The sequence below is a fragment of the Nomascus leucogenys genome, chromosome 14 (assembly GCF_006542625.1).
Source record: "Nomascus leucogenys isolate Asia chromosome 14, Asia_NLE_v1, whole genome shotgun sequence".
NCBI classification, from domain to species: domain Eukaryota; kingdom Metazoa; phylum Chordata; class Mammalia; order Primates; family Hylobatidae; genus Nomascus; species Nomascus leucogenys.
Window position 1 is genome coordinate 51,010,331 of NC_044394.1, and position 26,180 is coordinate 51,036,510.

General features: G+C 45.3%; 1 protein-coding gene across 4 annotated transcripts in view; it reads left to right on the forward strand.

The window, feature by feature from the left end:
• The window catches only part of SLC39A11 (solute carrier family 39 member 11), a 463,670-nt gene that overhangs the window by 48,092 nt on the left and 389,398 nt on the right, over positions 1-26,180 (forward strand). For all 4 annotated transcript variants that reach the window (XM_003279611.3, XM_030827265.1, XM_030827262.1 and 1 more), the window contains one exon: positions 13,217-13,375. In XM_003279611.3, coding sequence (XP_003279659.1) covers positions 13,217-13,375 — 159 coding nt within the window. The remainder of the gene's footprint in view (positions 1-13,216; positions 13,376-26,180) is intronic.

The window sequence follows — 26,180 nt, forward strand, 5'->3', positions numbered from 1 at the left end:
TGAAGTGTCAGCCCAATGAGTTTGGTCAATGGTGTATATCTGTATAACCACCACCCAAAATGAGAGAACATTTCTTTTTTTTTTTTCTGAGACAGAGTCTTGCTCTATCACCCAGGCTGGAGTGCAGTGGCGTGATTTCGGCTCACTGCAACCTCTGCCTCCCGGGTTCAAGTGATTCTCGTGCCTCAGCCTCCTCCTGAGTAGCTGGGATTACAGGTGCCCACCAGCATCCCCAGCTAATTTTTGTATTTTTTGTAGAGATGAGGTTTTACCACATTGGCCAGGCTGGTCTTGAACTCCTGGACTCAAGTGATCCACCTGCCTCGGCCTCTCAAATTGCTGGAATTACAGGCATGAGCCACCATGTCCAGCTGAGATACAGAACATTTCTAACATCCCTGAAAGAGCTCCTAGTCCCTAAGTCAGGTTCCCTCCCAGCCACCAACTTCTAACCATAGAGTAGTTTTGCATACCCTTGTGCTTAAATGGAATCATATAGTATCTATATATTTTTTACTGTTTGTCTTCTTTCACTCAGTGTAATGATTTTGAGATTCATCCAATGTTGGCGTGATAGTAGTTTGTTCCCTTTTATTGCTAAGGAGTATTTCATTTCATAAATATACTACAATGTGTTTATTGGTTCTCCTGTTGATGGACATTTGGGTTATTTCCAATTTGGGGCTACTGTGAATAAAGCTGCTGTGAACATTCTTGTGTAAGTCTTTGTGTGGACGTATGTTTTCATTTCTCTTGGGGAACAAGGAGAGGAATGACTGGGTCATATGGTAGATTTTTTTTTCTTATTTAAGCAAAAGTACTTTTTCCTAGTTTGGAGATTGTGAGCCAAGCTCCTGCCCATCATTATCACTGGGTAGGCGTAGCTAAGAAGAGTCAGGTCATTCAAGCCCATCTACATTAATTAATAACTGTAATTGAAGCTGAATGTAATTGATTACAATTTTGAGCCATTGGGTTTAATTCTGTAAAATTATGTAAAGCTGGTTTATTATGAAGGCTTCTTGATAAAAGCAAATTAGGTACAGATATAGCCCCCATATGGATTTGATTCATACTGAGTCATGATTAATAACTGACATGCCAAATTTAAGGCTGACTCAATGCAAAATTCATGTGGCCGCTCATCATGGGTTTCTGATTGACTTACTTGATACTGAACAGACATGGGCGGCCTCATTCTGGAGGGTTACCTGCAGATTCCTTCCTTCTTCCGAGTTTCTCTGTCTGCTCTCTGGTCTCCTGCCCTGTGTCACATCTGGATTATGTCCAGAGCCCAACAGCTGGATATTGGTGTCCTATCTCCCCACTTAAATCAATTCTGCTTGCTGATGCCAAGTTACCCCTCCAAAATGCCTCCGTTACCCTGCCAAAGACAGTGGGTACTTAATGCTGACCTGCTCCATGCTGGCTAAGCTGCTGCACCGTCACGTGTGAGGCTTTAAAACACAGTGTTCATGCCCCTGCCCTGGCGAATCTGTTTCTGTAGGTTGTGGAGGGGAGCTGGCATCTGTAGCTTGAAAACTCCAGGTTGATTTTACAGTACAACCAGAGTTGGAAACAAGCCACCCGTTGTGTGAAGTCCAAACCATTCTGCCTGGTTTCATAATTATACCCAAATGTCTCGTTGTAAACTCCTCCCTGCCTTCTTCAGCCTTGCGGACTCCACAACGTAAGCTTCTGTGTACTTGCCTCCAGACTCCGCCCACTCTGCGCTTCCCAGCTAGAAAGGTCCCATCCTCATTTCCTTTCCAAATTGTGTCCAGCCTTCCAGAGCCCCTCCCTGTTCTTTGATGTTCTGCTTTTTAAATTTTGAAGCAATATTGGTATCCCCTTTCTTGGCATGACTGCAGACTCCCTAAATTTATCCTGTCATATGTCTTCTGTAGCCTCTCTTATTGTAGTCCAGAGCCAGCTCCTGGAGGCAGGGCCCAGATCCACACTACCTCTTTCTTCCTCTCTTGCAACCCCCTGGGGTCTGGCACAGTGTTGGCTGTGTAACAGTCTCTGCTTAGGGACTAGCTGATTGACTTTTAACTGTTAATTTTGTATCTGATTTGGAGACAGAACTTGGAGACAACACTTGGCTTCTGTACTTTCTGAGTAATAATAATAATAATAATAATTATTATTATTATTATTATTATTCATTTTGAGACAGAGTTTCACTCTTATTGCCCAGGCCGAAGTGCAGTGGCGTGTTCTCGGCTCACTGCAACCTCTGCCTCCCAGGTTCAAGCAATTCTTACTGCCTCAGCCTCCCAAGCAGCTGGGATTACAGGCGCCCGCCACCACGCTTGGCTAATTTTTGTATTTTTAGTAGAGACGGGGTTTCACCACGTTGGCCATGCTGATCCCGATCTCCTGACCTCAGGCGATCTGCCTGCCTCGGCTTCCCAAAATACTGGGATTACAGGCGTAAGCTACCATGCCCAGCCTCTTTCTGATGATTGCTTTGACTTACATGGATTGCAAGTTTGTGTGTCCTCCTTAAGTACACAGTAACCTCCTTGAGGTTAGGGTCCGTGTTCCTTTGGTTCGATAAACATGAAGGAGGACCTGCTCCGTAGCAGGCACTGGTTGGGTGCTTTTCTTTTGACCTGTGTCTTCCTGTCCTACCTCTGTGTACCTTTTCAGAGGTGTGAAGAGTTGACACATTCAGTGCATTGTAAGTGAGCTATGTGCAATAATTTTCTTTCCCCTATTTGTTAGGAGAAAAATTTTGTTTTGTGGCTTGGATTTTGTTTTGGTATTTAAACTGTCGCTGCTATAATAAAGGAAATGCTCAACTGTACCCATCGTGCCAGAATATTCTGATGGATCCCTTAAGGAACTCTTCACAAATTCATTTATATTGCCAGAGCTGACATTCTCTCGAAATGAACACTTACACAGAAATGGAAAGGTTTGCCTAATGTGGGGTAGGTGTTAAGCTGATTTTTTTTTTTTAATTATTCTATGCTGGTACCTTTGACACCAGAGGGAAATTAATAGCATTATAAAGTACAGATGCCTGGGGGCATTTTGCATGATATTTTGAGAAAAGAGATTGGATTATGAACTACAGAAGGGACATAGGGATTTTGTTCTCAGGGACTATGAAGAAGAGCTTATAAATATCTGGTGATTTTAAATGTTTTCTCCAGTCCCTTTCAGCCTTCTGCTGTTAAGGCTGTGATTTATGAGCCTTCCACAAACGCACAGTCCAGGTGGGTGTTAAGGTTATCATGCAGAAACATTTCTGAAAATGGAGTTTTTGTACATAGGATTCTTTACTCCCATTGGATTTTCATTGTGAAATCAGGGTGAAGATGTGGGAAGATGCTGGGTGCCCCCATTCCAGCATGTAAACTATCACTTTTTCTCCTGTTTTCAGCCTGGTATCCTCACCCTTAGCTGGGCTGGGGGTCCTGCAATGTCTGGTGGGACAGTTGCCTGGCTGCCTGGGGTCCAGGAGGAATCTGGAGTTTACTTGCTTCTTACCCAGGCTTCCATCAGGTCTCTTTTAGGCCCGTCTGCACTCATTGTCAAAGGCTCCATGGCTATTCTGGGGCTCTGTGGGGTGAAGCACCTTCCTTCTAGTCTCTTCCTCCAGCCCCAGGTGGCAGCCTTCTTGAGCATCTGTCAGGGATTACCTGGTCCTCTCTTCAAGCTTCCAAAATGTGGCTGCCATGTCCTCTTCCTTTCCTTCTGACTTTGGCCTTTGGATCCTTCATATCCCTGTACCTTTACTCCAGTGAGAATTTGGGAGCTTGTGTTCCATTGGCCATGTTTAACTAGAAGCCCTACAAAGTACATTTTGTTATATTCCAAAGTATACTAGGAATTTCACATTAGTGTAGGAAAATTAGATTTAGAGGGGAATTATTCTCTGATTTGATATACCGAGTAAGTGATGTTGTGAATACTGTTTTTTTTTTTTTTTTTTTTTTTTTTAGACAGAGTCTGACTCTGTTGCCTGGGCTGGAATACAGTGGTGTGATTTTGTCTCACTGCAATCTCTGCCTCCTGGGTTTGAGTGATTCTTCCATCTCAGCCTTCGAGCAGCTGGCACTACAGGCGTGCATCACCACACCTGACTAATTTTTGTATATTTAGTAGAGATGGGGTTTCACCATATTGACCAGGCTGGTGTCAAACTCTTGACCTCAAGTGATCTGCCCGCCTCAACCTCCCAAAGTGCTGGGATTTCAGTCATGAGCTACTGTGCCGGGCATGGTATAATCGTTAACTGTTAATAAGCTCTTCATTTTGGAAGTTTTTTAGGTTTTCAGAAATGTTGCAAAAATAGTACTGGGAATTTCTGAATAGTGCCCTTCATCCAGTTTCCCCCAGTGTGAACATCTTACATAAATAATCATGACATGTTTGTCAAGGCTAAGAATTAACATTTGTTTGTTACTATTCCTTAAACTCTAGACTTTATTTGGATGTCACCAGTTTCCCCACCAGTGTCCTTCTTCTGTTCTCAGATACCAATCAGGATACATACTGCTTTTACATTGTTCCTATTTTAAAGTATAATTTACAGTAGAGGAAGGCATACCTTTTATTCAGAGACCTAGACCAAAAGTATAACATCTGTATGTTTTGTTTTGAAATCCCCAACTTTAGCTATGCTGCTGGGAGGGGATTATAGTGTGACTTACAAAATTGCTTGTTTCTCTACCTAATTCTAAGGCAGTCATGGGATATTAATGGGTTTAAGTTTGTGAGGTTTGATTTATTTTTGTGAAGCAAGTATTTAACAGGATTATTAGCCCTGTTCATTAGTGGCCAAAAATTTTCTAGTGCTGGCTTTTCTTGGAGTAGTTTCTATCACAATGTTGGGGAATGCTATGGGATCGATTGCATTCAGTTATTGCTGATGCTGATTCATCTCAGACTTTGGCTTTGGGATTCCTTCCCTGATAATGGGGGAGGCAGTAACTTAAACCTGGTCTTTACTCTGTAGCTCACAGAATTTCCTACAAGATTCTGAGTCGTCAAGTAGGGGTAGAGGGTGGCACTGTCAACTCGGGACGGACCAGCTTGCTCTGGGGCTTTGGGAAAGCCACTGACTGTCTTTGGTGTCAGCTTTTTCTTCTGTTAAGTAAGGTTTTTAGATTAAGTGGTCTCCTAAAGTCCCCTTTGACTCTAAGTGAGTCTGTGATTCTATCAGTAGACTCTTCAATAGATTATCTGTGAAGCTTCGAAAATTCTACGTTGACACCTTTCCACACCCATGAAAATCTCAATTATTTTAAACAATTACTCACCCCATGTTTGTGAAAGGATGGAAGGCATTTGAGTATGAGTCTATATAATACTTAATTTGGAAGCTAAAAATTACTGTAAAAATTAGGCGTTAGACCAAAAAATGGGTGTTGAATCACTTCCTCATCATGCTTTCTGATTTCTCCACCCCTGTTGCTCCCCTTCATTAGCAAGGATGACAGAGAATGCATTTAGGCAACAAATGTTGAACAGTTGTCCTGTCCAGGATTACTCTGATGGGGGTGCCAGGTACAGAGATGCTTAAGGCACAGCCCTCTCCTGGGTATGTGCGACATTCTGGGGGACATGGACACGAGTGATGAATCTAGTGTTATGGAAAAGAGCCACCTTAGAAGTGGGGTGTAGGACAAGATGGGAGGAAGAAGAGAGGATGTCTGCAGAAGGCACACAGGGAGGGGGATGAATCCAAAACAGCACTGACCTGTTGCATGTTTCCTGCTGGGAACCGGGTTGGGGTGGTATTTGTGTTGACTCTCAGGATTCTTAGGGCAACCCTGTGAAATGTACCATTTTCAGGTGATAAAACTGAGCTTCAGAGAGCTTAGGTTATTTGACTGGGGCTACCTAACCAGTAAGTGGTTGAGCCAAGATTCAAACTCAGACTTGATTCTAAGTTCTGCATTTTCCCATGATAAATATGGACTTGGGCAAAGAGTTGAGGGTGTTCAGAAGAAATGGCACAGGAGATGGGTCTTGGCGTTTTGGTGTTGTCACAGGTGGAGCTGCTCAGGCCAAGGTGAGGGAGCAGAAGAGTACAGCAACAACCAGGGGCAGTAGTACAAATGGGGTCCCTAACGGTTGGGTAGGCCAGTCTCAACCTCAACTCCTGTCCTTCCTTCCCTTCCTCCCTCCCCCTCCCCCACCCTCCCTCCCTCCTCCTTTTCTTGTCTTTCTTTTCTTGTCTCTCTCTTTTTTTTTTTTTTTTCCAGAGTCTTGCTCTGTCGCTGAGGCTAGAGTGCAGTGGCTTGATCCTGGCTCACTGCAACCTCCGCCTCCCAGGTTCAAGTGATTCTCCTGCCTCAGCCTCCCGAACTGGGATTACAGGCAGCCACCACCATGCCTGGCTATTTTTTTTCTTTTTTTTTTTTTTGTATTTTTAGTGGAGACAGGGTTTCACCATGTTGGTCAGGCTGGTCTTGAACTCCTGACCTCAGGTGATCCACTCCCCCTAGGCTTCCCAAAGTGCTAGTATTACAGGCGTGAGCCACCACGCCTGGCCTATACTCAGCTTCTTAAATATCACCTTGCCTGGGAATCACTTTGTTCAACATTGAGATGTCTGAGCCCTGTGGTAGACCTACCAAACCAGCCAAAGACTGAAGTTAGACTTTCAATCCATTCTCTTTTGTTTATTTCCTCCTTGGCCCTTTTGCAGGAGTTTTTTTTGTTGTTGTTGTTTCTCTGTTTGTTTGTTTGTTGTTTGTTTTTGAGACAGTTTCTCGTTCTGTCACCCAGGCTGGAGTGCCATGGTGTGATCTCAGCTCACTGCCACCTCCGCCTCCCAGGTTGAAGTGATTCTCATGTCTTAGCCTCCCGAGTAGCTGGGATTACAGGCGTGTGCCACCATGTCTGGCTAATTTTTGTGTTTTTTAGTAGAGACGGGGTTTCGCCATGTTGGCCAGGCTGGTCTTGAACTCCTAACCTCAGGCGATCTGCCTGCCTCGGCCTCCCAAAGTGCTGGGATTATAGGCGTGAGCCACTGCGCCCAGCCAGGAGTTTTCTTTTCCTATTGAAATACTCATCCTTGAGCTTCATTCATTATTTAGCGAAAGAAATTGCGCTGCTTTGGTCTTAGCAACATTTAACTTGGAGGATGGGCCCCACCCAAACCTTCCCCCGGCTTCGTTCGATTGGGTGGGCTTTTCATTTTCATTTCAGGAATAAAGAGGCAAAAAAGACTTTGGGGGTACAGAGAGGCCCCTGCCGTGTGTGTTGAAGCTGATTATGGATTCGTTTTATAGACAAAGGTGAGGAAAAGGAAGGTGCCAACCATCAGCTTCTTATAGTTATACCTGGTGTCTTCAGGGATGGCCCTGTTAGCCCACTTGTTTGCCTTTACAGGCGGGGTCACAGCTGCAGGAAGACTTTTGCTCTCTACCATCTGGGGCTATGAAGGGACTGGCTGACAAGAGTATTCCCTGAAGTCTTGGGCCTGGTGCTCAGCACCTTCTCCTCTGTGGCCTGCCTGTTCCAGGAGGCCCTGCTTCTTAGGGGTAATTGAGAGGTAATCAGATACCCTGCTTTCTATTTCTGCACCAGCTAGTTCATATGTCACTACACCCAGATTTAAAAATGCCTAACATATAAAGGAGCATTGCCGATGTTGAGAGTTTCACCTCCCCACCTGTGTTGGGGGATTATTTAAAAAGTGATGCTTATCACAGGATCCAACAATTCCACTCCTTGGCACTTATTCACCGAAATGAATGGAAAACTTCCAGTCCACACCAATACTTGCACATGGGTGTTTATAGCCACTTTATTCATAATTGACAAAACTCAGAAGCAACCAAAATGTCCTTCAATAGGTGAACAGATAAACTGTGGTACATCCAGACAGTAGAATATTATCCAGTACTAAAAGGAAATGCTTTATCAAGTCATGAGAAGACATGGAGGAATCTTAAATGCATGTTACCAAGTGAAAGAAGCCAATCTGAAAAGGTTCCATGCTGTGTGATTTCAACTATAGGACATTCTGGAAAAGGCAAAACTATAGAGACACTGAAAAGGGATTTCCAGGGATTAGCGGGGAAGGAGGGATGAATAGGTGGAGCGCAGGGACTTTTTAGGGCAGTGAAAGTATATGATACAGTAATGATGGATACATGATATTATATATGTGTCAAAATCCATGGAATGTATAGCACCAAGAGTGGACCCTAATGGAAACTATGGACCAGCTGGGCGTGGTAGCTCATGCCTGTAATCCTAGCACTTTTGGAGGCCGAGGCAGGCGGATCACCTGAGGTCAGGGGTTCAAGACCAGCCTGACCAATACAGTGAAAACCTGTCTCTACTAAAAGTACAAAAATTAGCTGGGTGTCATGGTGGGCACCTGTAATCCCAGCTGCTCGGGAGATTGAGGCATGAGAATTACTTGAACCCGGGAGGCAGAGGTTGCAGTGAGCTGAGATTACGCCACTGCACTCCAGCCTGGATGACAGAGTGAGACCCTGTCTCAAACAAAGAAAACAACAAAACAAAACAAAACAAAAAACGATGGCCCTTGGGTGTTAATGCCATATCAGTGTGGGTTCATCAGTTTTATCAAGTGTACCACTGTGGTGTGATGTTGATAGTGGGGAAAGTTTTGGGTATGTGGAGACAGGCAGGCATGTGTCAGAATTCTTGGTACTTTCCACTCAGTTTTGCTATCAATCTAAAAGTGCTCTAAAAAATGAAGTTTAAGAAAAGTAACATATGCCCGTATTAATTTTCTATTGCTGATGTAACAAACTACCATGAATGTAGTGGCTTAGAACAGTGCAAATTTATTATCTGGCAGTATTGGAAGTCTGAAGTCCACAGTGATTTTAACTGGGACAAAGTCAAGGTGGCAGCAGGGCTGCGTTCCTCCTGGGGGATTTGGAGGAGAAGCTGCTTCCCTGCCTTCTCAGCATCTTGGGGCCACCTCCCTTCCCTAGCAGATGGTCTTTTCTTCATCCTCAAGCCAGCAGCGTGGCATCTTCCAATCTCTTTCTGACTACAGCCTCTGCTTTTGTTATCATATTTTCTCTCTGATTCTGACCCTTCTTTTTTTTTTTTTTTTTTTTTTTTTTTTTTTTTTTTTTTTGCGATGGAGTGTCACTCTGTCACCCAGGCTGGAGTGCAGTGGTGCGATCTTGGCTCACTGCAACCTCCGCCTCCTGGGTTGAAGCGATTCTCCTGTCTCAGCCTCCTGAGTAGCTGGGATTACAGGTGCCTGCCATGATGCCCGGCTAATTTTTGTATTTTTAGTAGAGACAGGATTTCACCATGTTGGTCGGGCTGGTCTCAAACTCCTGATCTCGTGACTCTGACCCTTCTCACTCCTTCGTAAGGACCCTGTGGTTACACTGGCCCCATTCAAATAAGCCAGGATCACCTCCCCATCTCCAGGTCCTTAATTTAATCCCATGTGCAGAGTCCTGTTTACTTGTAAGGTGAAATATTCACAGGTTTTAGGCATTAGGACACAGTCATCTTTTCTACCCCACTCGCCCTTTAAATAACTTTTCGGCCAGGCGTGGTTGCTCACGCCTGTAATCCCAACACTTTGGAAGGCTGAGGTGGGCGATCACTTGAGGCGAGGAGTTCGAGGCCAGCCTGGCCAACATGGTGAAACCTTGTCACTACTAAAAATACAAAAATTAGCTGGGCGTGGTGGCACACGCCTGTAATCCCAGCTCCTTGGGAAGCTGAGGCACAAGAATCTTTTGTACCTGGGAGGTGGAGATGGAGGTTGCAGGTCACGCCACTGTACTCCAGCCTGGGCGGCAGAGCGAGACTCAGTCTCAAAACAAAAACAAAAAACAAAAAAAAAACAAAGAATTTTGCTTTGGGTGCTTTTTTCATTTTAGACGGGCAACCCTATTCAGTTTCCCGATTGTGGTTTTCCAGTTTGTGTCTGAGGCAGAGAGGCTGGAAGGAAAAGAAATGAAGGAAATCCAGCTGGATCCTAAATTTGACTGGAAAGATAAAGGGCAGTAATTCTCAAGGAGGGGGCTCACCTGAATCAGCTGGGATGCTTTTGCATTGTAAGCATCCCAAATTCCAACACACCCTCTGTGGAGAGACACTTCTCTTCTGCTCCTGCTCCTTGAATAGCTTGTGCATTGTGTGCTTCTCATGTGTAAGGGCAGAAAAAAGGTTGGTACTCAGTGATGCAGAGGGATGGAAGGAAATGTGGACAGAAGAGGTTGGACCTGGGGTTGAAAAGGAGATGAGAGCAGAGGTTGGGGAGGTCTCTCAAGTGATGCTGACAGCGATGTTATGTTTTTTCATCACAGGGTGGAGGGTGGGGAGGATTTAGGGGGTGAGATGAGTGGGCTTACCTGGGCCATGTGGTTTTAGAGTTGTTGAAGGTGGGACAGAGAAGCTGCTGCACAGGTCAGGTTCAAAAAGAAGAATTGGGCCAGTAGCAGTGGCTCACGCCTGTAATCCCAGCACTTTGGGAGGCCAAGGTAGGCAGATCACTTGAGGTGAGAAGTTCGAGACCAGCCTGGCCAACATGGCAAAACCCTTTCTCTACTAAAAATACAAAAATTAGCCAGGTGTGGTGGCACACGCCTGTAATCCCAGCTACTTGGGAGGCTAAGGCAGGGGAATTGCTTGAACCTGGGAGGCAGAGGTTGCAGTGAACCGAGATCGTACCACTGCACTCCAGCCTGGGCGACAAAGACTCCATTTCAAAAAATACAAAGAAGAACTGGCACCTTTCCATCTCTGTGCCTTGTTGCAGGTCCTCTTTGGTGGGGAGTTTACCATGTAGGGCAGCTACTGAGGGCTGTTGAATTCTAAAGCTAATAAGACAAAGTCTGGAAAAGGGGTGGATTAGGCTGTAGCATGGAGGGGGAGCCCTCATCAAAAGCCCTTTGATGGCCTTTATTGACAGCCTGGCTCATGGAGTTGAACTGATCAGCCTCAGCTCCCATCCTGTTTAGCAGAGGCATTTTCATTCTTAGAGTTTTGGAGGCTTTTGCAGGTTTCCATGGGTGGCACTAAGACTTTTGCTGGGAGAATTTGGCCCAGAGCAAGTGACTGTTTGTGATTGACGGCTGGAAGAAGGGAATTTATGGATTTATGCATGGATTTGTTCTTTATTGTTGCTGTTGTAATACCTGGTTCTGTCACTCTGAGTGTTATTTTGAAGATGGGTGATGCAGATGATTTTTTAAGGCAAGGCATAATTAAGTAATTTTTAGAAACCCATTCAACATTTTCTGTGTCGGCAGTGACTGCTGTATAGTTACGATGGGTGGTGGGTGTACTCTAGCCAAAAGATGTCATAGCATCTGTAAGAGTAAACAGCCATGGATGAGTGTTTAATTTGGTCAGTGCTGGAGAGCTTCTTATTTTTAAGAGACAGAGTCTCGCTATGTTGCCCAGGCTGGCTTTGAACTCCTGGGCTCAAGGCTCCCCACTAGCTAGGACTGCAGTCATGCACCACTGTGCCAGCTCATCTCCAGCGACTACAGTCATGCACCACTGTGCCAGCTCATCTGCTGGAGAACCTTTTATTGAATTGGCTTTGCTGAGATTTGAGACCAGCCTAATTTTTTTTCTTCTCCTTCATGTTTCTCCTGTTATTGAGTTGGTTATGGTCCTGCTTGGTCATTTCCCTGGATCTGCTACTTACTGCCTATGGCAGGGGTCCCCAACCCCCGGGCCATGGACCGGTGCTGATCCATGGCCTGTTAGGAGCCAGGCCGCACAGCAGGTGAGCAGTGGACAAGTGAGTGAGGATTACCGCGGGAGCTCCGCCTCCTGTCAGACCAGTGGCAACATTAGATTCTCATAGGACCGTGAACCCTATTGTGAACTGTACATGCCACGGATCTAGGTTGCGAGCTCCTTATGAGACTCTAATGCCCGATGATCTGAGGTGGAACAGTTTCATCCCAAAACCACTGTCTGGTCCATGGAAAAATGGTCTTCCATGAAACTGGCCCCTGGTGCCTAAAGGATTGGGGACCACTGGCCTGTAGGACCGTGAGCAAATTACCTTATTATTTCAAAGTCCAATTTCTTTATCTAGACATCACAACAGAAAACATCATCTGCCTCCGGGGTGGTTGTGATGAAAAGATAAGATATCAAATGTAAATCTTGGCCCTTGGAAATACCAAGTGATCAATAAATATTAGTTCCCTTCGTCCTTTTTAGAGATAATTGATGGGACCAATATGACGTTGACTTGCTGGTTATCTTCAGATATTTCAGAGGCTGTCACATATCACACAGGAAGGACACAGTTTTTGGTGTTCTAGGGAGCAAAACCACAGCTAAAAGGTAAAAGTGGAAAGGAGACAGATTTCAGCTCAACATAAGAAAGAACTTTGTAATAATCAGACTTGTGTTACAAAACAGTGGAACAAAGTAGTGAGCAATTTGTCTTGGAAGAATTTAATTAAAATAGGATTTTTTGTGCTGGGCATGGTGGCTCACACCTTCAATCCCAGCACTTTGGGAGGCCGAGGTGGGTAGGTCACCTGAGATCAAGAGTTCGAGACCAGCCTGGCCAATCTGGCAAAACCCCATCTGTAAAAAATACAGAAAAATTAGCTGGCCATGGTGGCACACACCTATAATCCCAGCTACTCGGGAGGCTGAGGCAGGAAAATCGCTTGAACCCAGGAGGCGGAGGTTGCAGTGAGCCAAGATTGTGCCACTGCACTCCAGCCTGGGTGACAGAGGAATACTCTGTCTCAGAAAAAAAAAAAAAAAGAATAGGAATTTTCAACAGCATTCTCATTGACATTTGGGGCCAGATAATTCTTTATTGTCAGGGGTGTGCTGTGCATTGTAGGATGTTTACCAGCATGCTTGGCCTCACTCATTAGATGCCAGTAGCAACCTCCCCCTACCCTCCTCCCAGTGTGACAGCTAAAAATGTCTCTAGTCATTGCCAAATGTCCTGTGGAGGGCAAAACCATTGCTGGTTGAGAACCACTGAATTATAGGCTAGATGATGGCAAACTGGATTGCATCCTCCCAAGGTCAACTCTATCCTACCCAAAAGTGAGTTCTTGCAATAGTAAGCTCCGGGAATTCTGGAGGTGGCTTTTTGGTTTATGATAGTACCTCCCAACCTGGGACGAAAGACTGAACTCATGTGAGATTGGAGGGGTCATTCTGGGTCACAGAGAGCAACTGAGGTCCTGCCTGGAAGGCCTTCTGCAGTTGCTTTAACGTTTATCTCTCGTTGTGGTTTTTGTAGGTCATGTTGGCAGCTTCCTATTGGTCTCTCCTGGCTCCAGCAGTTGAGATGGCCACGTCCTCTGGGGGTTTCGGTGCCTTTGCCTTCTTCCCCGTGGCTGTTGGCTTCACCCTTGGAGCGGCTTTTGTCTACCTGGCTGACCTCCTGATGCCTCACTTGGTGAGTACCACTCTACTTTTAGCTGTTGTATCAGGATACAACCAGCTCTGTGCAATGAATTTAGTTCTGATCAAACCTGACGTACCTGTTAATGTCTCTGTTAAGTAGCCAGTGGTATTTAAACAGAGAATGAGGCATTAGAGGAACTGATTGGTGATTTCTTTCTTAAAATAATGTCTTGGTAATTTACATTTTAGTAAGTTCAGATTTTGAATGTCGCATTTCGTTAAAAATATGGAGTACAGCTGATGTGCTGAGTGGCACTGTATATATATGAGAGGACCTAGAACTGGGTGCTGGGTGGGACCTAGAACCATCACTACGGTGGTGGGTCTTATTGAGAGTATGACATCATCAGGGAGATGATACCCCCGCCCCAGCCCCCCAACCTGTAGCATTAGGCCTTCGACAATGGATCATATCATGAGGGCTGACAGGAGGGTGAGGCGGGGCTCTGTGCAGCGGGGGTCTGGGCTAGAGCTCACACCTGTCGTTTACTGATTATATATCCCTGAGCTCTAGTTTTCCATCCTTTAATTTGAGGATAACTCCCCTGAGGGACTGTACAGTAAAATTTTAAAAATGTAAAAATGCACTGGAATTGGGGGTAAGCCAGAGATTTCAGGCTTTTTTACTGACATAGGGCTGGGGAGCTAGATTTGGGAATAAGCATGTATGTGCTTACAGAGAAGCACCGTGCAAACTGCAGCCTGGCATGTGGCTGTGATCACCGAGCTGAGAGAGCTGGGGCCAGGTCATGCGATGGGAACCGCAAGCCATTGGCTAAAGCCTATCATCTGCATGCACCACTGTCAGTAGAGGAAAGGGGTCCAAGATCATAACAGCGTGAGACAGCCTTACCAGACACTGGGCCCGACAAGTTCTAGAGATGGCAGAAGCACCCCTGAACTGGTGCCTGAATTCTCTGCTCCCCTAGAAAGGGAAGTGGTGCAGGGAGAACTCTATGGAGAGAAATGGGTCAAAGTCCATTTCTCCTGCTGGATCACGGTGAGACAGGATTAAGTCAGACTCACTGGAGTCAGCAGTCGTGTACCCCAGGAGGTAGGTAGGTTGAAATCCTCTTCCCTGCCTTCCTGCCTTCTTTTTTCCTTAAGTTCCCAACTGGAGAAAGAGAAGAAACAATGGGTGATTCTGTAACTATAATGATTCCCAGGAACTATGCCTCTGGACCCTGGGCTAATGAAAAATGGATTCCTTCTGTTATAGAAGAACTGTCCTTTGGATCAGACAGCTGAATGTGATGTTGGACGGCTGTGATACTGTCTTAAAGCAGAGGTCCCCAACCCCCAGACCGAGTACCGGTACTCGTCTATGGCTTGTTAGGAGCTGGACCACATAGCCGGAGGTGAGCAGCCAGCTGCCAAGTGAGCTTTATCTTCTGAGCTCTGCCTCCTGTTAGATCAGCGGTGGCATTAGATTCTCAATGGAGCACAAACCCTGCTGCGAGCTGCGCATGTGAGGGATCCAGGCTGTGTGCACCTTAAGAGAATCTAACTAATGCCTGATGATCTGAGGTGGAACAGTTTCATCCCAAACCCCCTACCCTGACCCCTGTCCGTGGAAAAACTGTCTTCCACAAAACCAGTCCTTGGTGCCAAAAAGATTGGGGACCACTGTCTTAAAGACCATGTGTCATTTTTTGTTGTTAAAAGATTGAGTGACATGGCTGGGCGCAGTGGCTCATGTCTGTAATCCCAGCTCTTTGGGAGTCTGAGGCGGGCAGATCACTTGAGGCCAGGAGTTCGAGACCAACCTGGGCAACATGGTGAAACCCCATCTCGACTAAAAATACAAAAATTAGCCAGGCATGGTGGCAGGCGCTTTTAATCCCAGCTACTTGGGAGGCTGAGGCATGAGAATCGCTTGAACCTGGGAGGTGGAGGTTATAGTGAGCCGAGATGGTGCCACTGCACTCTGGCCTGGGTGACAGAGCAAGACCCTGTCTCAAAAAAAAAAAAAAAAAAAAAATTGAGTGGCCGTGTCTGTCTCTGTCCCCTGGACATTTGGCTTCCTTGCTGCTATGTCTGTGTGATAGTGGCGTCCAGTGGCCCTCAATGCAGGCTGCCATATTCTGATCTCAAGGCCACCCTGGTTTTGTGTGAACTTGCTTTTGGAGTGTATTCTACTTGCCCTGGCAGGTGACCAGTGGCTTTAACCCCTGAGCAGCAGGCAGAGATCTGGCTCAGCGGCTCTGCACAGCCCCTGCCGGATCCCGTTCTGCTCTCCTCTCCTGCACCCAACTGGGCTTCCGAGACAGTCTCTTGGAAAGGACTCTGCAATCCTGGTGGGTCTTACTATGTTACTGGGGAGTGGGGGTGGTGGGGTGGTATCAGATGTATTTGGTCAGCTGTCTGAACGTGGGGATTTTCTCTAGGCAGCGTAAACAGTCATTGGCTAATTTGTACTATGCAGCAGTAATTTTTTTTTTTTTTTTGAGATGGAGTCTCACTCTGTCACCCAGGCTAAAGTGCAATGGCTTGATCTTGGCTCACCTCAACCTCTGCCTCCTGGGTTCAAGAGATTCTCCTCCCTCAGCCTCCCAAGTAGCTGGGATTACAGATGCCTGCCACCATGCCTGGTTAATTTTTGTATTTGTAGTCGAGATGGGGTTTCACCATGTTGGCCAGGCTGGTCTTGAACTCCTGACCTCAAGTGATCCTCTCGCCTTAGCCTCCCGAAGTGCTGGGATTACAGCCATGAGCCACCGTGCCCGGCTGTAGCAGTATTTTTTTAAACCTTTTGGTTCATATTTGTTCTAATATATGCTTTGAATATGGAGGAGATCCCAGAGGGAAGCCCTGGATAGAATCAGTAATGGTTTGGGAGCAGCTGGTGAATGTCTGGGGAGGGGTTGCAAGAGCTCAGAAAGGGACATCATCACCACAAATGCCCAGAACCTCACTACTTGGCAGAAAGATCAGCCTGACAGTAAACATCTGTTCTAGGAGATTTAAAAAGAAATGAATTCCTGCTGTCGATGTGAGAGGGGGAATTTGTCTTAGAAGGTCTCATACATGGATGAGAATTACTTATGATTGCCACAGTCAGTGAATACAAATGTTGTTGAAAGAATTGTGCTTGTAAACAGTCTGTTGACCTTCACTCTGAGGCTGGCCAAAGGTTTCCTTTGGTTTCACTATTAATTTGCTCACCAGACCTGAAAAGGGCAGCAGCCTGGATCTATCGAAGATGCTCTGTGGAGTCGGAGTTAATGGGTTTTGATCTTGAGTCCTTGCGGTTGGCCAATATCGACTGAGCACCCACAGAGTTTATAGTCTAACAGGGGAGGAGTGGGGCTAGAATTTGTGTTCAGGATGTTTGCTCTTCTTGGGATCTATGAACCAGCGGCTTTTGAGGCTGTGGGAAGTTTTGTGGGTAAATTCAGCCCCAGATCATTTCAGTTCCTGATTCATTCCCCTGATGATGGAGCCCCACCATTCAGCAGATGGCCTCAGGAGCAGAATGAAAGCAGAGGAAAAGGCTTTGGCTGTGGTTCTGACCAAGGGGCTCTCACCTTTTGGGACAGGCCCCAGGTTGGAGGAGGCCTGTCTGCAGAAAACTTCAGGGTCTCCTTTCTATCCCCTGGGGACATGTCTGCTTGGAGTTTGTTGGGGTGAAAGGAAGTGGGTCAGTGTCTGTGTTATTTCACCTGGAGAAATAAGGAGATGCAGAAGTCTGGAAAAGGCAGCGATATGGCTTGAAGGATTCTGCAGCAATGCCCTGATTTGACCCTTGCCCATGACCATTCAGGCACAGGCCCCAATGCCTGGGAGCGTCAGAGCCACCCACCCTGGTTATGTGTTCGGGACATGAAGGGCATCACACTCTTGGGTTGGTGGGAAGGGAATGGTTAACACATGACTGTGTTCTTTAACTCCATTTCTGTTCCTTCAGCCTTTCAGATTTATTTGTCCCTCTGTTGGAGGCAAAGCAAAATATTGCTAATGGAAAGGGCATTACTCAGAAGAGCCTGTCAGGATGAAGCCATTGTGGCTTTGTTAACTTCAGATGCATCAAGTTCCTCTCCAAACTGGGTGTTCATTTTCAATTATTTATCTGGGAATAAAGTAGAGAAGCTCCGTGGTAACTGTTAATGGGAAATGAACTGACAGGGATTTACAGAGACTTTGCCAAATGGCGTCTTAATGAAAGGGGAGAAAAAAGGGGGTGGGCAAGGAAGGTGCAGCCTGCTGGGCCTAGGAAGAGGCTGGTGAGGGGTTGGATGATGGGAAATGCTTTTGGGGCCAGCCGGAGCCCATGCTCCCCTTAGGATGGTTCTAGGCAGAAACAGACAGGACATTGAACAGCTGTTTGGAGACATTGACATGTTTCTAATTTTGCAGTTGTGCTTCTATGTGAAGTTAAGGGATAGCAGTATGTGGGAAACTGTCATCTTCAGTTTATTCTTGTTATTATTTGAGACAGGGTCTTGCTTTGTTGCCTAGGTTGGAGTGCAGTGGCATGATTGTGGCTTACTGTAGCCTTGACCTTCCGGGATCAAGTGATCCTCCCACCTCAGCCTCCTGAATAGCTGGAACCACAGGCCTGTGCTACCCTGCCCGGCTAATTTTTAATTTTTTTTTGGTAGAGACAGGGGTCTCCCTATGTTGCCCAGGCTAGTCTTGAACTCCTGAGCTCAAGCAATCCTCCTACTTTGGCCTCTCCCTCTAAGTGTTGGGATTATAGGTGTGAGCTACCACGCCTGGCCTGCCTTCAGTTTAAAACAGTGATTTTTCTCCTGGTGGGTTGATGGGTAGGGTGGGGAGGAGGGTAGTGTGTGTGTCCCCAAGGTCAATTCTTTATTTTTAGTCATGTTAGCGTCACATCAATACAATACAAAAATCTCATTATAAAACAGTTTGTAAAAATTTTATGTGAAAACCCTTCTCCTGCTTTTATCTTTTCCCCCAGACCAACCAGTCAAACATTGTTACCAGTTTAGCGGGTATCATTCTAGTGTTTCCCTTCCTTTTCTTTCTTTCTTTTTTTTTTTTTTTTTTGAGATGTAGTTTCGCTCTTGTTGCCCAGGCTGGAGTACAATGGTGCGATCCCGGCTCACTGCAACCTCTGCTTCCGGGTTCACGCGATTCTCCTGCCTCAGCCTCCCAAGTATCTGGGATTACAGGCATGCGCCACCATGCCTGGCTAATTTTGTATTTTTAGTAGAGATGGGGTTTCACCATGTCTGGTCTCGAACTCCCGACCTCAGGTAATCTACTCGCCTCAGCTTCCCACAGTGCTGGTGTTACAAGTGTGAGCCACCACAGCCAGCTTTTCCTCTTCTCTTCTCTTCTCTTCTCTTCTCTTCTCTTCTCTTCTCTTCTCTTCTCTTCTCTTCTCTTCTCTTCTCTTCTCTTCTCTCTCTTCTCTCTTCTCTCTTCTCTCTCCTCTCTTCTCTCTTTTCTCCTCTCTTTTCTCTTCTCTTCTCTTCTCTGTCTTCCAAGGTGGATCTCCCTCTGTGGCCCAGGCTGGAGTGCAGTTGCTCAATCTTGGCTCATTGCGACCTCTGCCTCCCGGGTTCAAGTTGTTCTCCTGCCTCAGCCTCCTGAGTAGCTGGGATTACAGGCACCTGCCACCACACCTGGCTAATTTTTGTATTTTTAGTGGAGACGGAGTTTCAGCATGTTGGCCAGGCTGGGCTCAAACTCCTGACCTCAGGCAGGCGGATGCCTGCCTCAGCCTCCCAAAGTGCTAGAATTACAGGCGTGAGCCACCACGCCCAGCCCCTTTTCCTTTTTTAAAGAAGACCAATGATACTGTGTTTTTTAATTATTGAAATATAAACACTTTTCCAATTTGCTTGTATTGTTTGAGTATACTTTAAATTGACTTTATAGCAGTAGGAACCCTGAACCCTGACTCCATTTCGATCTTCTTTTCTTGTATATGTGCAAGCATACATTTTTACACAGTTAGAATCAGTCTGTGCATTCTCTTTGTGTTATTTTTATATTTGAAATGATTTTTATCGATATTGTAATACCTGTGTAGCTTTCTGTCATCCAGTTCATTTGCTCAGCCATCTCTCTATGGTTGAGTAGTTAGACTGCTCTGTGCTTTTACATATGTTTGCATGTACATCTGGAAATGGAGTTTCGTTTCATGTTTTCTGAAAAACAAATGGCAACATACTGTGTGTGTTGTTGCTGCTTGCTTTTCGCAGCTTGGTTTGCCTCTTGGCAGACTTTTTCTTGGGAGATGCGTGCTCCCCTCCCCCTCCTCTCCCTCTCTTGGTATTCAATTATCTTGAGGAGGCTGCCCGAGTAGGTAATAGGTGCCTGTGACCCTGAGGCTGTGTCCTCCACGTGGACTTGGCCAACAGTCCTGCCCAGACGGGCTCCAGGAGGGCGGGGGAGGCTGGCAAGCAGGGATCACCCTCTTCTCAGCTCCTGCCTTAATTTATCTGAGTCCTCAACCATGTTCAGTTTATTTTAGTTCTCATTGTGATGGCAAAGAAGATGCCTCCAGTGAAGCTTAAATGAACAGTGTGCCCGTGTACTTTGAATATGTACCCAGTTTTAGCCAGGCGCGGTAGCTCATGCCTGTAATCTCAGCATTTTGGGAGGTCGAAGTGGGTGGATCAGTTGAGGTCAGGAGTTCAAGACCAGCCTGGCCAACATGGTGAAACCCTGTCTCTACCAAAAATACAAAAAAAAAAAAAAAAAAAAACAACTATCTGGGCATGGCGTTGCGTGTCTGTAATCCCAGGTACTAGGGAGGCTAAGGCAGCGGAATCCCTTGAACCTAAGAGGCGGAGGCTTCAGTGAGCCGAGATCACGCTGCTGCACTCCAGCCTGAGCGGCATAGCAAGACTTTGTCTCGAAAAAAAAAAATGTACACAACTTTTACTGGTATCAATATTTGGCTGGCTGGAGCTGCTATTGAGAGACCAAATATGACAACTGTCTTAGAAGTGACAGATGTTCCAAGAGGCAGTTTTCCTCCCAGAGGCGTGTTTGCATGTATTTATTTCTCCTTCGTAGATTTCCTTCATCTTTAGCATTCTGATTCTAGTTCATGAAAGAATATCTTAGGGAATTAAAAAGGTGAAATGAAAAGAATATCTCACAGAAGACAAAAAGGACAAACTTCAGCAGCAGCCACCTGAGAGTCTCTACAATAAGCCTGATATTGTCAAGTAAGCCTGACTCGTTTCGTGGGGACACTGAACAGTAGCCCTTTGCCCTATTTTTAGGATTGTGCTTTCTTATACTTTGTTGAGGCTCCAAATGGGCAATTCTACTTCAAGCTACATGCTGCATCCTGGGGTTGAGCTATTGTTGAAATTTCTGCCTGGCTGTAGAGAGCCTCTGTGGCAATAGCAGATCCTTCCAGTGTGGGGACACAATTGTGCCATCTGAAGAGGCTGGCATGTTGGGTGGATTGGGCAGCCCCAGGCCAAAGAAGGTGGCAGTTCTGCAGTCGGACCTTTTGCTTCACTGTCTATACATCTGTATTATTTTGCTGCGGCTGCCATAGCAAAATACCACATACAGGGTTGGCTTAAACAATAGAAATTTATTTTCTCACAGCTCTGGAGGCTGGAAGTCCAAGGCCAAGGTGCTGGCAGGGTTGGTTTCTTTTGAGGCCTCTCCACTTGGCTTGCAGATGGCTGCCTTTCCTGCGTGTCCTCACACAGTCTTGCCTGTGTGCTCACATCCCTGGTGTTTCTTTATGTGTCCAGCTTTCCTCTTTCCATGAAGACACCAGCCACATTGGACCAAGGCCCACGCAAACAGCACGATTTTGGGACCGGGCATGGTGGCTCACACCTGTAATCCCAGCACTTTGGGAGGCCAAGATGGGAGGATCACGTGGTCAGGAGATCGAGACCAGCCTGGCTAAAACAGTGAAACCCCGTCTCTACTAAAAATACGAAAAATTACCCGAGCGTGATGGCACACACCTGCATTCCCAGCTACTTGGGAGGCTGAGGCAGGAGAATTGCTTGAACCCAGGAGGCAGAGGTTGCAGTGAGCCGAGATCGTACCACTGCACTCCAGTCTGGGCAACAGAGTGAGACACTGCCTCAAAAAAACAAAACAAACAAACAACAACAACAAAAACCAACACCATTTTGATTGGACATCTTTTCAACTCTTGGGCTCAAGCAGTCCTCCTACCTTGGACTCCCACAGTGTTGGGATTACAGGCATTAACCATGGCACTTGGCCCATCTTCAGTTTAAAGCATTGATTTTCTACTGGCCCTATCTCTAAATACAGTCACATTCTAAAGTATAGGGGGTTAGAGCTTTGATACATGGATTTTGGGAGGCACAGTTCAGCCCAGGGCAGCATCTTTTTATTTTATGTTATTTTATTTTTTTTAGGCACTGAGATTGAAAGATGGTAGAGTGGCGGGAGCTTAGCTGTTAGTTGGGCACTGGGTGTTCTGAACCAGAGGTAGATTCCCTGACACCAGAACAGTGGGCTGGCTGGCTATGCCCCGAGGGTCGTGGCAGGCTAAGAAATACAAATACACAGTACTAATTAATACTTCAGTTTCTAAGGGAGGAAACCCAGGAGCTTGCACTAATGGAACCTCCCAGGTTCAAGCGATTCTCCTGCCTCAGCCTCCTGAGTAGCTGGTATTATAGGTGTGCACCACCATGCCCGGCTAGTTTTTGTATTTTCAGTAGAGACTAGGTTTTGCCATCTTGGCCAGGCTGGTCTTGAACTTCTGACCTCAGGTGATTTACCTGCCTTGGCCCCTCCAAGTGCTGGGATTACTGGCATGAGCCACTGCGCTTGGCTTGCTGGCTGATTCTTAGAGAAGACAGCAGTTTTGACCATTCTGTGGATGCCTGCAAGTGCGCATTTAGGTGATGGGAATGCAAGCCATGAACTCTCTCTTTCTTGCCATATGCTGTCTTGGTGTTCTAGGGCAGCTGGTGAATACTGTTCTATGCGTTTGTATGCCCGTGCGTGTTAGCTGTGTACGCAGTCCTTGCTCATTGAGGCTGCAGGAAAAATATCTGTGGCTTTGCAGTCGGTGGCACAGAGCATTTCAAGCATGTCTGCTCTCTGGCTTTTGACCAAGGTTCAGAAACCCACCTCTGTTGTTGATGTATATTCCCGGAGGACCCCGTGGGTCTGGCATGAACACGCACGCACACACACACACACACACATGCACTGCGTAGGCTGGCTTGCTGAGGGGAACTCCTCAAGCACGGAATGGTTCTTGTTCTTGGTCTAAGAGTGGTGGGGATTCTTGAGTGCAGATAGGCTTGGTTGGAACCTTCTAGGACTTAGATTTCCTTCTCCATGAGTAGAACACCTTTTCATTTGTTAGGCCATAAAGTTGTAACTGGATCCCTTTCCTCTCTTGCTGTCTCTTGAGCTCGGCCACATGTTTATGAAAAATGCCCAGAAGCCACCGTGGAAGTATATTGAACCAGTCGATAGCTGAGGGTGGCAAAGATGATTATGAGTATGAAAGGCGAAAGAGGCTGGGCGCGGTGGCTCACGCTAGTAATCCCAGCACTTTGGGAGGCAGAGCCGGGCAGGAATTCGTGACCAGCCTGGCCAAAATGGTGAAACCCCTTCTGTACTACAAATACAAAAAATTAGACGGGCATGGTGGTGCCTGCTTGTAATCCCAGCTACTTGGGTAGGGCTGAGGCACGAGAATTGCTTGAACCCAGGAGGCGGAGGTTTTAGTGAGCCAAGATTGCACCACTGCACTCCAGCCTGGGCGACAGAGCAAGACTATGTCTTTAAAAAACAAAAAAGAAAAGAAAAGAAAGAGTGAGTAAAGGAACTGAGTATGCATCTAATCTTCACTGGATCCCTTCTTCTTGGCAAAGGTGGCTGGGACCGTGTCTGTCTTGCTTATAGCCATACCCCTAGCTGGGTGCTCCATAGAGCAGGTCTTGGTCATGCCTGCGTGGTCCATCTCCTCTGGGATTGATCGTGATGCTAGTAGTGTTGATGCCGGTCCCCAGGCTCAGGAACCAAAGTTGGAGAGTTAGATAAACAGTTCTGGCTGGTGTCAGGGAAGAAATGAGAAGTGAAGTTTGGGGATAGAGATGTAGTTTGGCCAATTCATGGGAGGGAGGGAATCCTGTTAAAAGCACTGGAAAGGCAAAAGCATTGTGCTCTCCAGGCTGGGCGTGGTGGCTCATGCCTGTAATCTCAGCACTTTGGGAAGCCAAGGCAGGTAGATCACAAGTTCAGGAGTTCAAGACCAGCCTGGCCAATATGGTAAAACCCTGTCTCTACTAAAAGTACAAAAATTAGCCGGGTGTGGCGGCACGTGCCTGTAGCCCCAGCTACTTGGGAGGCTGGGGCAGGAGAATCGCTTGAACCCAGGAGGCAGAGGTTGCAGTAAGCCGAGATCGCACCACTGACTCCAGCCTGGGTGATAGAGCGAGACTCCGTCTCAAAAAAAAAAAAAAAAAAAACCCAAAAAGACCCCCCCAAAACCCAAAAGCATTGTTCTCTCTCACATAGACCCCTGGGGAGGTCATGAACAGCATGAGCTGAAGCAGAAGTTCCTTTCAGATTTCACTTGGTTTCCTTTAGAAATACTGCTCTGTGTAAAAGTCAAGGCAGACACCAGCTAAGTGGGTTCCTGCTATCTAAATTGACTTGGGCTGCCATAACAAAATACTGAAGTCTGGCTTAAAGAACAGAAAAATATCAAGGTGCTGGCAGATTCAGTTCCTGGTGAGGGCTCTCTTTCTGTCTTGCAGATGGCCACCTTCTTGTTGTGTTCTCACATGGTAGAGAGAAGGTGAGCTCTGTGATGTCTCTTCTTACAAGGATGCTAATCCTATTATGAGTGTCCCATCCTCATGAGCTCATGTAACCCTAATTACCTCCAAAAGCTTCCCATCCCATTGGGGGCTAGTGCTCCAACAAATGAATTTTTTTCGAGGGGACACAAATATTCAGTTTGTAACACCTGATATAAAGAATGCGAGGACATTCTGTCCCGTCATCTTCAGGACATAAAGGGCTCTGAATGTGGTGAAAATTTTCCAAACATAACTCGAAATGGACACCTTTCTAGATAGAAGGAGAAGGAGTGTGATTCTTCAGTTTTATTCTCAATGAAATTAAGTTATAATACTTTTTGTTCTGAAGTCTACTTTGTTCTGATATTAATATAGTTACTTCTACCCCAGTTTCATCTTATTAGTGTTTGCTTGGTATATCTTTTTCCATTTCTGTACCTTTACCTGAGTCTTTATATTTAATAAACAACAGAACATTGGGTTTTACTTTTTCATCTAGTCCAAGGATCTCAGTCTCTTAATTGGAATGTTCAGTCAATTTATATTTAATATAATTACTGATGTGATTGGGTCCATGACTACCATCTTACTATTTATTTTCTATTTATCCCATGTCTTTTATTTTGCTCTTTGGTACCTCCTTTCCTGCCTTGTTTTGGTTTAATAAAATAGTTTTTAGTATTCCATTTTAGTTTCTTTACTAGATTTAAAAATGTATCTCTTTGTGTTATGTTTGCAGGTTGCTGTAGGGATTACAGTTTCCTTAACTTATCATAGTCTACCTTGAATTAACATTGTAATGGTCCATGATAGTCTACCTTGTAATTGTCTTATCATAGTCTACCTCGAATTAACGCTTCATGTGTGATATAAGAGCCTTATAGCACTATACATCTATTTATCTCTCTTTGGTTCATTTTACTATTTTTGTCATACATTTTATTTCTTCTTATGTCATAAATCTTTAGTACATTGCTATATTTGCTTTAACAATCAGTTGTCTTTAAAAGAAATTTTAAAATGAGAAAAAGTCTTTATATTTTCTCAGCCTTGACTTTGCCATATACTTACCATTTTCGGTGCTTTTCAGTGACAGTCCTCAATAGACCCATATTTTTATCTAGTATTATTTTTCTTCCATCTGGAGAACCACTTTTAATATTTATTATAGCTTAGGCCTGCTAGTGACAAATTCTCTTAGATTTTATTTATGTGAATACATTTCTTTACATTTTCTCAACCTTGACTTTTCCATATATGTACCATTTTCAGTGCTAGTCGTCAGTAGACCCATATTTTTATCTAGCATCATTTTTCTTCCACCTGGAGAACTGCTTTTAATATTCATTATCACTTAGGCCTGCTAGTGACAAATTCTCTTAGCTTTTATTTATCTGAATACATTTTTATTTTGCCTTCATTGTTTGAAGAATATTTTCACTGGGTATAGAATTCTAGGTTAACAGTTTTTTGCTTTTAGGACTTTGAAGATGAGATTCTAAGGTCCTCTGGCTTACGTTGTTTCTGATGAGAAGTCAGCATTGTTCTCCTATATGTAATGTGACTTTTTCTCTGGCTGCTTCTAACATTTTATCATTAGTTTTTAGCATTTTGACTCTGATATGCCTTTGTGTGATTTTCTTTATGTTTATCTTTTTTTTTTCTCCCAGTGATTAGTAACATTTTCTTGTTTCTTCTCATGTCTAGTAATTTTTTATTGTATGCTGGACAGGGTAATTCCTGTGTTGTTGAGGATCTCTATTTTGTTGTCTTTTCTTAAAGAAGTTTGAGTGTTGTCATGGCGGGCAGTTAATATGCTTGATACTCCCAACTCTTGGTTTTAGGCGTTGTTGGGATGGATACCCTTTATCCGAGGACTACAGTAGCCCTATTTTTGTGGTTAATTGTGCTTCTTGGGTCTATAGATGGATTTATTTTATTTTATTGTTATTTTTTGATATGGAGTCTTTGCTCTGTTGCCCAGGCTGATGTGCAATGGTGTGATCTTGGCTCACTTCAACCTCTGCTGCCTAGGTTCAA